Here is a 12696-nt window from a genome sequence, read left to right as displayed (position 1 = left end):
TGCTATCTTGCAGCGTGGCTTCCAGGTGAACTGGGACACTGCACCAAACATAGAGGTGAGACAGTTTAATGGGCATTGTCAGAGGTAGCTATATTAATTCATGGCATTAGAATAAGCATATGGCAGAGGCTGATATGGCTCCATCACACATTCTGCTCCTGAAACCTTGCTTTAGGGAACGCGCATATGGAATGAGGAGCAGAAGTTGATCCATAAAGAACAGTTGCAGGACAGACTTTTGTATGAAAAGAGATCTTTTTAGCATATGTTTGTTTATGAAGATTAAATGAAACAAATATATATACTGTATGGTTATGCATTAAATATGGAGAGTATAGTTGCATTATCACCCTGGACAGGGGTCATGTATGTGTGGGGTTATACAGTATATATACTGTTATTACAGCATTAAGGTGTGTAGTAGTGGGACGAGGAGTTGCAACATTGGTGTAGTGTAGGTTTGGGATGTTCCATACTATAGGGATAGTGATCATTGGTTTACAGGCGGGGGGAGATCAGAGCAGGGCAGGGGGGGTCTGTGGGGGCGGCTGCTCATGCTGTGTGTCAATCAGTCAGTCAGGGGTTTGGACCACAGAGAGGGGTGATGAGGGGAGAGTCAGGGGGTTTGGACCATATAGAGGGGTGGTGAGGGGAGAGTCAGGGGGTTTGGACCATATAGAGGGGTGGTGAGGGGAGAGTCAGGGGGTTTGGACCATATAGAGGGGTGGTGAGGGGAGAGTCAGGGGGTTTGGACCATATAGAGGGGTGGTGAGGGGAGAGTCAGGGGGTTTGGTCCACAGAGAGGGGTGGTGAGGGGAGAGTCAGGGGGTTTGGACCACAGAGAGGGGTGGTGAGGGGATAGTCAGGGGGTTTGGACCACAGAGAGGGGTGGTGAGGGGAGAGTCAGGGGGTTTGATCCACAGAGAGGGTTGATGAGGGGAGAGTCAGGGGGTTTGGACCACAGAGAGGGGTGATGAGGGGAGAGTCAGGGGGTTTGAACCACAGAGAGGGGTGATGAGGGGAGAGTCAGGGGGTTTGGACCACAGACAGGGGTGATGAGGGGAGAGTCAGGGGGTTTGGACCACAGAGAGGGGTGATGAGGGGAGAGTCAGAGGGTTTGGACCACAGAGAGGGGTGATGAGGGGAGAGTCAGGGGGTTTGGACCACAGAGAGGGGTCGTGAGGGGAGAGTCAGGGGGTTTGGACCACAGAGAGGGGTGGTGAGGGGAGAGTCGGGGGTTTGGACCACAGAGAGGGGTGGTGAGGGGAGAGTCAGGGGGTTTGGACCACAGAGAGGGGTGGTGAGGGGAGAGTCAGGGGGTTTGGACCACAGAGAGGGGTGGTGAGGGGATAGTCAGGGGGTTTGGACCACAGAGAGGGGTGATGAGGGGATAGTCAGGGGGTTTGGACCACAGAGAGGGGTGGTGAGGGGAGAGTCAGGGGGTTTGAACCACAGAGAGGGGTGATGAGGGGAGAGTCAGGGGGTTTGGACCACAGAGAGGGGTCGTGAGGGGAGAGTCAGGGGGTTTGGACCACAGAGAGGGGTGGTGAGGGGAGAGTCAGGGGGTTTGGACCACAGAGAGGGGTGGTGAGGGGAGAGTCAGGGGGTTTGGACCACAGAGAGGGGTGGTGAGGGGATAGTCAGGGGGTTTGGACCACAGAGAGGGGTGATGAGGGGATAGTCAGGGGGTTTGGACCACAGAGAGGGGTGGTGAGGGGAGAGTCAGGGGGTTTGAACCACAGAGAGGGGTGATGAGGGGAGAGTCAGGGGGTTTGGACCACAGAGAGGGGTCGTGAGGGGAGAGTCAGGGGGTTTGGACCACAGAGAGGGGTGGTGAGGGGAGAGTCAGGGGGTTTGGACCACAGAGAGGGGTGGTGAGGGGAGAGTCAGGGGGTTTGGACCACAGAGAGGGGTGGTGAGGGGAGAGTCAGGGGGTTTGGACCACAGAGAGGGGTGATGAGGGGAGAGTCAGGGGGTTTGGACCACAGAGAGGGGTGATGAGGGGAGAGTCAGGGGTACAGTAAGCTAGTAGTTACCCAACCATCTGGATCTTATCTTGGCTCTGCACTAGAGGAGATAATAAGCAGTGTGTATTGTGGACAGGAGTAATGTCCCAGCAGACTGGCTTGTAAGGGAGAGTGACATGTGGGAGTCTGTTGGAATGAGCTAGAATCTGACCTAGGATCAGATAGGGAATACTCAGAGGCTCCCGCTTGCCTCTCATATTATCTGCTCCCATAAATCATCATCATGGGCGAAGTGAGCATGCTCAGTAGAGACCGCAGCAGCATCTACAGTAGTCTCCCTCCGAGTGACACCCACCCCTGCAGTGTTACCCTGGCAACGACACACTCAGCCAGTGTAGGTGTGTTTGTGGAGACGTGGGACTGGTCTGGGGGTGCTAGGGTAGGGCTGGGGGGTGCAGGGGGTCAGGGGGTAAAGGGGGGCGCAGTGAGAAGGATCAGGGGGTGGGTGGGGTCATCGTTTGGGGGGGGGGTTACCTGTAGTGGGGGTGCTGGAAGTGACAGTGTGGAACCTCTGAAAGAACAGTGAAATGCATTGAGACTCTCATCCATGTTGGTACCCTAACAATGCTGTCACCATTAAGGTTCTGACACCTTTCCCTGGACACTCAGACAGTACATGACAGTGTCACTTCTCTTCCTCTTGCTTCCCCTCCTTTTCTTCCCTCTGTCCATCACAGCATACCTCTCTGTGACTTTGTCTCCCCTTTTTTCCTTTCCCACTGGGCACACACTGGTTGAATCAACGTTTTTTCCATGTCATTTCAATGAAATTACGTTGAACCAACATGGAATAGACGTTGAATAGACAACTAGACGTCTGTGCCCAGTGGGTTTTCATTTTTAGGCCTCTCTCGCTTTTTTCACTTCATGCTCTACCCATCCCTCCTGTCTTTCACCTTCTCTTCTCGTCATTTCTCTCTATCTATCTCCAGACGTACATCTCCCTCTGTTATACATTCCTTTGTATTCCTTCTAGATGCTAGCTCTTTCCCTCTCCATATAGTCCTGGTCTCCCTTTCCTCCTCTGTCCTTCTGTCTTTCCTGTCTCTACCCAGAACCCAACCCGTCTCCCCCATGTCTTACCCATCTCCTCCAGTTCTGAGGTCATGGATTTGGAGCGGAGAGCGATGGCCGGAGTGCTTAGTCTTTTACTCTGCTGGGGGACTGTGGAGAAAGGAAAGCATCATCATCCTCATCCTCATCATCGTCGTCGTAGTTCCAGACCCTGTGCTGTCTCTTACTTTTCTTTCTTTGGCCATCCTCCATGTCAGGGTTGCGTGTTACCATGACAACCTTGACCATGAGGGCGTTTCCACCTTGCCTGATCATGTTGACCACCTGCCTGTGGCCCACCTTCACCACATTCTGACCATTCACCTGAGAGAAGAAGTCCATGTAACTGGTTAGAGAGGGTGATTTTTCCTAATAACAGTCATTGTGAAGAATCCAACTACAGCTCCCATCATGCCCTAGCAGCACACACCTCAATGAGGAAGTCTCCCATTCTCAGACCGGCTCTCCAGGCCACGCCTCCCTCGTCGACAGACTCCAGGTACTGCAGTGCTGGGAAGGCTGGGGTGGGAGTGAACTCCTCGATGGGGGTCTGAGCTGAAGACAGAGAGCAGAGGGGTCACCAACATTATGTCATAACCAGTGTGATAACTAGACTGATGAAGCCGATGCAGCACAGTGAGACTGTCCAAGTGTGTTCATCTGTGTGTGTGTGCCTGTGTGTGTGTGCCTGTGTGCCTGTGTGTGTGTGTGCCTGTGTGTGTGTGTGCCTGTGTGTGTGTGTGCCTGTTTGTTAAAGGCCTGTCTGTATGTCTGTCTGTCTATCTATCAACAGCTGATGGCACGTGTTTCCTTACCCTTGGCTCCTCTCAGCACAAAGCCAAAACCCTCACTGTCTTTTTTCTGCAGAAGCACTGTCTTCTCCTTGATGATATAGTCACTAAGAGAGAGGACAGAGAGAGATGGGGAGAGACACATTAAAAAAAGAGTGGAAGAAAGAGGACAGCAGGAAGAAGAGAGAGAGGGAGGTAGGAAAGAGAGAGAGAGAGAGAGGTAGGAGATAGGTATCCCCCTGCATACATGCACACTGCACCAGGAGGGAGCCTTAATCCTGGGAGAGAGAGGGAGGTGGGAGGGGTCAGGGACCTTCTGAAATGAGGCCACATTTTTTAAGCACATGAATGAATACATTTAACTGACTCTGCCCTGACTCGGCTCCCCAGAGCTGGGCAGTGGGTTTTGTATTTCCTGTGTCCTCTCTGGGGTCAGGGGTCAGCTGATGACATAATGCACCAGACCAGGGGCTCGCTTGGCAGCCTTGTGTCGGCGACTAGGCGAGGTACAGTAAGATTGCTCTGGGTTGGTTGACAGAAAGACCAGAGATGTTGTTCCAGAACCTCACTCTCTAAGATGCTAGGCTACATATGATGATGGCGGTTGCCTGAGCAACAAGCTACTGGAGGTAGGATCTAGCTGGTGTATTATAGAGAGGTTTGACTACACTGGAAGACAGAAATGTACACACAGCTAGGTGCTCTGATGACACAGACGTAGTCATCCAAAGAAGAGCAATAAGATCCTCACATGTAGAGCCAATAAAGAGGTCAGGTTATGTTTGTCCGCCTCGCTAAAATAGCCTCATGAATAAACAGGGGATAATGAGTATGGGAGATGACGATAATTGTCCGTTTCCAGTTGCTATCTAACTATAGTACATGGAGCCATCACGGAAAGACCACAGAAGAAGTGAGAATACCCACAAGCACCTGCATGTCAGCCACTTGATCCCCTTTTGGAAGACCTAGTTTAGTTAGTTAACCAGTCATCCAATGATTCAACCAGCTACTGTCAACATACTGTTAACCTTTAATAATGTTTACATTCTGTATGTTGCTTGACTGTTTTTCTTCCCTTCTTCTTCACCCATGCCGTCCCCTCCACTGGCATAGCAACTCGCATAGCAACTCACTTAAATACAGTCATTTGCCAGCATGCACCAATGAGCACTACACAATCACGGACTACATCCATCTGTAATAACACCTTCCTCATAATTGAGCCTAGTGCACCACTGTTGACCAGAGATGAATGGATCTATTTGGGAATAAGGTGTAATTTGGGACCAGGAACACCATGGGGATTGGTTTGTTAGGTTGGTTATGTTCCTCACGCGAACATTCCTCTGGACTGCAGCCCAGTGGTATCTATACTGACACAAGCTCCCCTGTCATCAAGTCTGTCACCAACTCACGGTTGTGCATACCGTAATAACACAACACAATCATCTAACCATGTTCCTCCAATATACGCATGTCCAACATACATACCTACTGTATCTCCAACATAACTGATCCATGCAACACAATCTATAAATTAGAGCTGGGTGATATGGACAAAAATCCCTATCGTGATAAATTACCTCAATTAATGCTATAACGGTAAATAGAATGATACGTTAATAACATGAATGTGCACCACAGTTTATAAAATGAATGTGAACCACAGTTTATAACATTAATGTGAACCACAGTTTATAACATTAATGTGCACCACAGTTTATAACATTCATGTGCACCACAATTTATAACATTCATGTGCACCACAGTTTATAACATTAATTAATGTGCACCACAGTTTATAACATTAATGTGCACCACAGTTTATAACATTAATTAATGTGCACCACAGTTTATAACATTAATTAATGTGCACCACAGTTTATAACATGAATGTGCACCACAGTTTACAACATTAATTAATGTGCACCACAGTTTATAACATTAATGTGCACCACAGTTTATAACATTCATGTGAACCACAGTTTATAACATTAATGTGAACCACAGTTTATAACATTAATGTGAACCACAGTTTATAACATTAATGTGCACCACAGTTTATAACATTCATGTGCACCACAATTTATAACATTCATGTGCACCACAGTTTATAACATTAATTAATGTGCACCACAGTTTATAACATTAATGTGCACCACAGTTTATAACATTAATTAATGTGCACCACAGTTTATAACATTAATTAATGTGCACCACAGTTTATAACATGAATGTGCACCACAGTTTACAACATTAATGTGCACCACAGTTTATAACATTAATGTGCACCACAGTTTATAACATTCATGTGAACCACAGTTTATAACATTAATGTGACCCACAGTTTATAACATTCATGTGCACCACAGTTTATAACATTAATTAATGTGCACCACAGTTTATAACATGAATGTGCGCCACAGTTTATAACATGAATGTGCACCACAGTTTATAACATGAATGTGCGCCACAGTTTATAACATGAATGTGCACCACAGTTTATAAAATGAATGTGAACCACAGTTTATAACATTAATGTGAACCACAGTTTATAACATTAATGTGAACCACAGTTTATAACATTAATGTGAACCACAGTTTATAACATTAATGTGAACCACAGTTTATAACATTAATGTGCACCACAGTTTATAACATTCATGTGCACCACAATTTATAACATTCATGTGCACCACAGTTTATAACATTAATTAATGTGCACCACAGTTTATAACATTAATGTGCACCACAGTTTATAACATTAATTAATGTGCACCACAGTTTATAACATGAATGTGCACCACAGTTTACAACATTAATGTGCACCACAGTTTATAACATTCATGTGAACCACAGTTTATAACATTAATGTGACCCACAGTTTATAACATTCATGTGCACCACAGTTTATAACATTAATTAATGTGCACCACAGTTTATAACATGAATGTGCGCCACAGTTTATAACATGAATGTGCACCACAGTTTATAACATGAATGTGCACCACAGTTTATAACATGAATGTGCACCACAGTTTATAACATGAATGTGCACCACAGTTTATAATGTGAATGTGCACCACAGTTTATAACATTAATGTGCACCACAGTTTATAACATTAATGTGCGCCACAGTTTATAACATGAATTAATGTGCACCACAGTTTATAACATGAATTAATGTGCACCACAGTTTATAACATTCATGTGCACCACAGTTTATAACATGAATGTGAACCACAGTTTATAACATTCATGTGAACCACAGTTTATAACATGAATGTGCACCACAGTTTATAACATTAATGTGCGCCACAGTTTATAACATTCATGTGAACCACAGTTTATAACATTAATGTGCGCCACAGTTTATAACATTCATGTGCACCACAGTTTATAACATGAATTAATGTGCACCACAGTTTATAATATGAATTAATGTGCACCACAGTTTATAACATAAATGTGCACCACAGTTTATAACATAAATGTGAACCACAGTTTATAACATTCATGTGCACCACAGTTTATAACATTAATTAATGTGCACCACAGTTTATAACATGAATGTGCGCCACAGTTTATAACATGAATGTGCACCACAGTTTATAACATGAATGTGCACCACAGTTTATAACATGAATGTGCACCACAGTTTATAACGTGAATGTGCACCACAGTTTATAACATTAATGTGCACCACAGTTTATAACATTAATGTGCACCACAGTTTATAACATTAATGTGCGCCACAGTTTATAACATGAATTAATGTGCACCACAGTTTATAACATGAATTAATGTGCACCACAGTTTATAACATGAATGTGCACCACAGTTTATAACATGAATGTGAACCACAGTTTATAACATTCATGTGAACCACAGTTTATAACATGAATGTGCACCACAGTTTATAACATTAATGTGCGCCACAGTTTATAACATTCATGTGCACCACAGTTTATAACATTCATGTGAACCACAGTTTATAACATTAATGTGCGCCACAGTTTATAACATGAATGTGCACCATAGTTTATAACATGAATTAATGTGCACCACAGTTTATAATATGAATTAATGTGCACCACAGTTTATAACATAAATGTGCACCACAGTTTATAACATGAATGTGAACCACAGTTTATAACATAAATGTGAACCACAGTTTATAACATTAATGTGCGCCACAGTTTATAACATTAATGTGAACCACAGTTTATAACATTAATGTGCACCACAGTTTATAACATGAATGTGCACCACAGTTTATAACATGAATGTGCACCACAGTTTATAACATGAATGTGCACCACAGTTTATAACATGAATGTGCACCACAGTTTATAACATGAATGTGCACCACAGTTTATAACATGAATGTGCACCACAGTTTATAACATTAATGTGCACCACAGTTTATAACATGAATGTGCACCACAGTTTATAACATGAATGTGCACCACAGTTTATAACATGAATGTGCACCACAGTTTAGAACTATGATCCTTTAAACTACTACCACTAGTTTGATGGTTGTCCCATTAACAATCACCCATATTAGCAAACTTATTTCATTTCAAACTTCAATCAATCAAATGTATTTATAAAGCCCTTCTTACATCAGCTGATGTCACAAAGTGCTGTACAGAAACCCAGTCTAAAACCCCAAACAGCAAGCAATGCAGATGTAGAAGCATGTGTAGAACTTCACATTTCTCTAGTATAGGATACTTATCGTAATGAACGATAACAGCAAAATTCCTGCGATAAGTGATCGGTGTGGATCATTTTGGGTTTATCGTCCCAGCTCTGCTATAAGTATAGGTAACATCATCTAGAAGCAAGGGGGACTGCTACACATGGCACGGCATGCACCCCTCAAACCACTTCTCATTCTCTTATACCATTTCAGTGCTGTGACATGCACACTACTGTTTGTACACATACACAAGGGCACACATTGATAACACACACACGTACACACACCATATGCAGACACAGTTGAAGCAGAGCCACTACCGGGGACACATGTTATAGATCTGCCTCCTATACCTCGTTCTCAATCAACAACAGCTCACAGACCGTCACACACAGAGACCCACAAACACGACACACACACACATTCTGCAGATGAGAGAAGCAGCAATTATCAGACAGTTGTGTCGGTACTGTGTTGCTACTGAAGGCAGACGTACAGACACGGAAAGGAGAGAGAGAGGAGAGTGATTAATGAACATGGAGACACAGCTAGGCTGTAACGTTACTGCTAATGTACCGGGCTGTGCATGCGTCTCTCCTTCCTAACTACACACACAGACACACACACACACACACACACAGACACACACACACAGACACACACACACACGCACACGGACGCACACACGGACGCACGTACAGGCTCATGCATTGCAACACATCCCATCTGTCTATCGATTAGTCTTCCTAATCACTCCAGGCTACCATCCATGTCCACATGCATGCTCCTCTCTCTCCCTCCCTCCCTGCCTGCCTGCCTGCCTCCCTCCCTCCCTCCCTCCCACCATCCCTCTATCCTCCAGCCCTGCGACCAGTGAGAAATCAAAAACAGCCCGTACCTGTAAATGAACCAGACACTCCTATTCATGGGGCCTAGCGACGGCCAGGAAGACGAGAGGGAGAGATCCTCCTCGCCGCATCCCCCCATCGCCATTTCCCCCCCCCTCCTCCTCCTCCTTCTCGTCTTCCAGCGAGAGAGCAGCGAGTACGAGCCGAGGGAGGGGAGGAGAGGAGGAGAGAGCGATGGAGAGAGAGAGAGTAAGGGCCTAGCTCTCCCAGCCCCTTCATACTTAAGACAGACAGACAGAGAGAGAGAAAGAGAACGAGGGAACAGGAGAGAGATGGAGATGGTTCACTGTGACTGCGACACAGATAGAGAGAGAGAAAGAGAGAGAGAGAGAGAGAGAGAGAGAGAGAGAAAGAGAGAGAGAGAGAGAGAGAGAAAGAGAGAGAGAGAGAGAGAGGGGGGGGACAAGAGAGGGAGAAGGAGGGAGTGTGTGAGTGAGGGAGGGTGAGGGAGATGGTTTAGCATAAAAAGGAGAGAGATATGAGGTAATTTTAAGAGAGGGGAGAAAGAGCGGGCCAAGGGGTGATCGGGTTTGTTTGCTGAGTATGTGACTATTTCATACACCAACAGAATATAAAGAGAAAAGAGGCGCACAGACGCGCACACACATACACACACTCAAACACGTTTCTTTCTCTCTTTCTCTAACCCTTTCTTCTACCTCTGTATATATCTCTGTCAGTGTTATTCACTGAGTCTGTCTATCACTGTTTTCTTCCTCAGTTATGATTCTCCATTCACAAGAACAGATGCATTTTGGATGAGTTAAGGCCATGTTCTGTTTGACTCCTCTCCCTTGCCGTAACTCACTCCAGATAGGGAGATACTGTATAACACACTGACTGTTGCTCTGAACTGCTGAGGCTTGCATCCTGCCATCACAATCACAATGTTTTTCACAACTCATATATATATATACAGGCCATTATGATCATTATGATAGATGATTCATCTATTATCAAATTCACATAGAAATGTATTCTTTGAAAGCAAGTCTAAGAAGCAGTAGATGTGTTCTATGTGCGCTATTTCTATGCTTCCCGTTCTTAAGTTTCGTTTTTGCATCTTTTACTTCGAACAGCTGAAAATACAGTATTTTGGGCTATTGAAATATATTTCACAGCGGTTTAGATGGTACCTATGATTCTCTACACTATACGAGCTTTTTTTGTCACATGAACTGAAATTAGGCGAACTATTAGAATTTCAGCAACCAGGAAATGGCAGAGAGATTTCTGCATATTGTACCTTTAATAAACCAAATATAGACAACACGTGAATTCTATATTCTATCTCTCTTTTTCCCATATCCTACCTCTTTTCACCACCTGTCAACCTATGTCTTCCTCCCATCTCACGTCTCTACCATTTCCCCATTTCTGTAATCTCTGCACTTGTTTTGTCCTACCCCTCTTCCGTCCTCTCTACTTCAGTGACCCTACATGCCCTTAAATCCCTCTAAACATCTCCCCTTCCCCCATGGCCTTTAATCAACACACACACATGTACACTGTCCCCTCCCCTCTCCTCCTCTTTCCTCTCTCACATTGTCTGTAAACAAAGCAGAGCGCATGAATGAAAAGAGGAGAGCGAGGCAGGGAAACGGGAGGAAGGAGACGCATCAAGACAGACAGGAAGAAGAAGAGAGATTCAGCTGGGGATGAGCAGCAGAAGGAAGAGAGAATTAGAGCGAGAGAGATTCTCTTTAAAAAGGCACTCACATCATCTCTGTCAGTGCTTCGCTCGATGTATGTCGATGTTGTCTTCTGTCGCCTTTCCCTCCCTCCCTCCCTCTCTGCCTCCCTGTCTCTCGCTCAATCTCCCCCTCTCTCTCCCCCTACCTCTCTCTGGTGCCTTTCTGCCTTCACTGCCTATTGCTGTTCTTCTCCTCTCTCTCCTTCCCTCCCTCTCTTTTTGTTTCTCTCTCTGCATGTTAAGCTATACTGCTGTGAATTTAGTGTATGGCCGAGCGTGTGTGTGAGGGAGGGAGGGAGAGAGAGCGAGAGAGTGAGAGAGGAAGAAAGAGTACAAGGGGGAGGGGGCAAGAGATTGAATGTTGGCAGGTGTTTGGTCATGTTAGTGTGTGTGACTCATGTGTATGTGGTCATGTGTGTGTGGTCATGTGTGTGTGACTCATGTGTGTGTGACTCATGTGCGTGTGGTCATGTGTGTATGAGTGTATGTGTGCATGAGTGTTCACCCATAATGAAAGCACCTCTTGTGATGGAGGGCAATAATCCACTCTTCTCTAGAATGTGTGTGTGCTTCCTTGTCCCTATTTCACAGACCGCTGCCCCAGAACAGTTGTCATGTGTGTTACTAGGGGAATTCACTGCCATGGGCTCTGAGACACAGGGAGAGAGGGGGCACGACGGAGGGAGGATTATTTGGATGGAAGGAAGGAAGGAAGGAAGGAAGGAAGGAAGGAAGGAAGGAAGGAAGGAAGGAAGGAAGGAAGGAAGGAAGGAAGGAAGGAAGGAAGGAAGGAAGGAAGGAACAAGTAAATTAGTAAAGAAGGGAGGATAAGGACAAATAGGGAGAAAGGAGGAATGGATTGATAAAGATGGACACTAGGGGTGAACATGTATAGAGAGAGAACATCTCTCCTCTTCCTCTAATCCTTGTTAATGTAATCGCTGTGCCACAATATCAATTTAAGCCATTCATTTAGCTGACTGCCGTCTCGACCGAGCCTTGTTAAACTGTCACAGCTAGTCAGAGCAGTAAAAGCCTGCTTCATTAGACAGATCAGGAGGTGTACAAGATCTCTTACTGTCAATATAAAAACATCTTCCATCTAAAAGCGGATTGAAAGGTGATGAGGTGAAAGTGGGAGAGAAAGGGGGGTTGTTCATTCATGTCTATTTCCTCTCCTTCGTTCTCTCTCCCTTTTCTCTTCTTCGTCTAATTCTACATACTGTAGAATCTCTCCTTCTCTTCACCTCCTTTCTTGCTCTGTTCATCCCTCTCTCCCTCCAGAGTGCCCTTCACTGTCTGTTCTCCAGATGGAAACACCACAGGGGAGGGAGGGTGATGGAGAGAAAATTAAAAATTACAGGGGGTGAGTAAAATGGTGATGAATAAAAATAAAGGGAGCGATAGAGAGAGAGAGGTGGAAGGGGTGACAAAGCCAAATATAGAGGAGTGGAAAAAAGCAGGGGAATAGGTGAGATGGATCCACACTTGTGCTCTGATAAAAACAGACTTA

At 45.2% G+C, this 12696-nt stretch overlaps 1 protein-coding gene across 1 annotated transcript in view; it reads right to left on the bottom strand.

The window, feature by feature from the left end:
- LOC106601508 (SH3 and multiple ankyrin repeat domains protein 1) overlaps positions 1-12696 on the bottom strand; it is a 56500-nt gene that overhangs the window by 11565 nt on the left and 32239 nt on the right. Inside the window, exons 15-18 of the mRNA XM_082976143.1 lie at positions 3896-3978; positions 3511-3635; positions 3269-3404; positions 3012-3191 (exon numbers count right to left, since the gene is read on the bottom strand). Of these exons, the coding sequence (XP_082832269.1) occupies positions 3012-3191; positions 3269-3404; positions 3511-3635; positions 3896-3978 (524 nt within the window). The remainder of the gene's footprint in view (positions 1-3011; positions 3192-3268; positions 3405-3510; positions 3636-3895; positions 3979-12696) is intronic.

The sequence above is a fragment of the Salmo salar genome, chromosome 06, assembly GCF_965601325.2.
Source record: "Salmo salar chromosome 06, fSalSal1, whole genome shotgun sequence".
Classification (NCBI taxonomy): Eukaryota; Metazoa; Chordata; class Actinopteri; order Salmoniformes; family Salmonidae; genus Salmo; species Salmo salar.
Note: the sequence above shows the minus strand (reverse complement) of the source record. Positions and strands in the feature narration are given on the sequence as shown.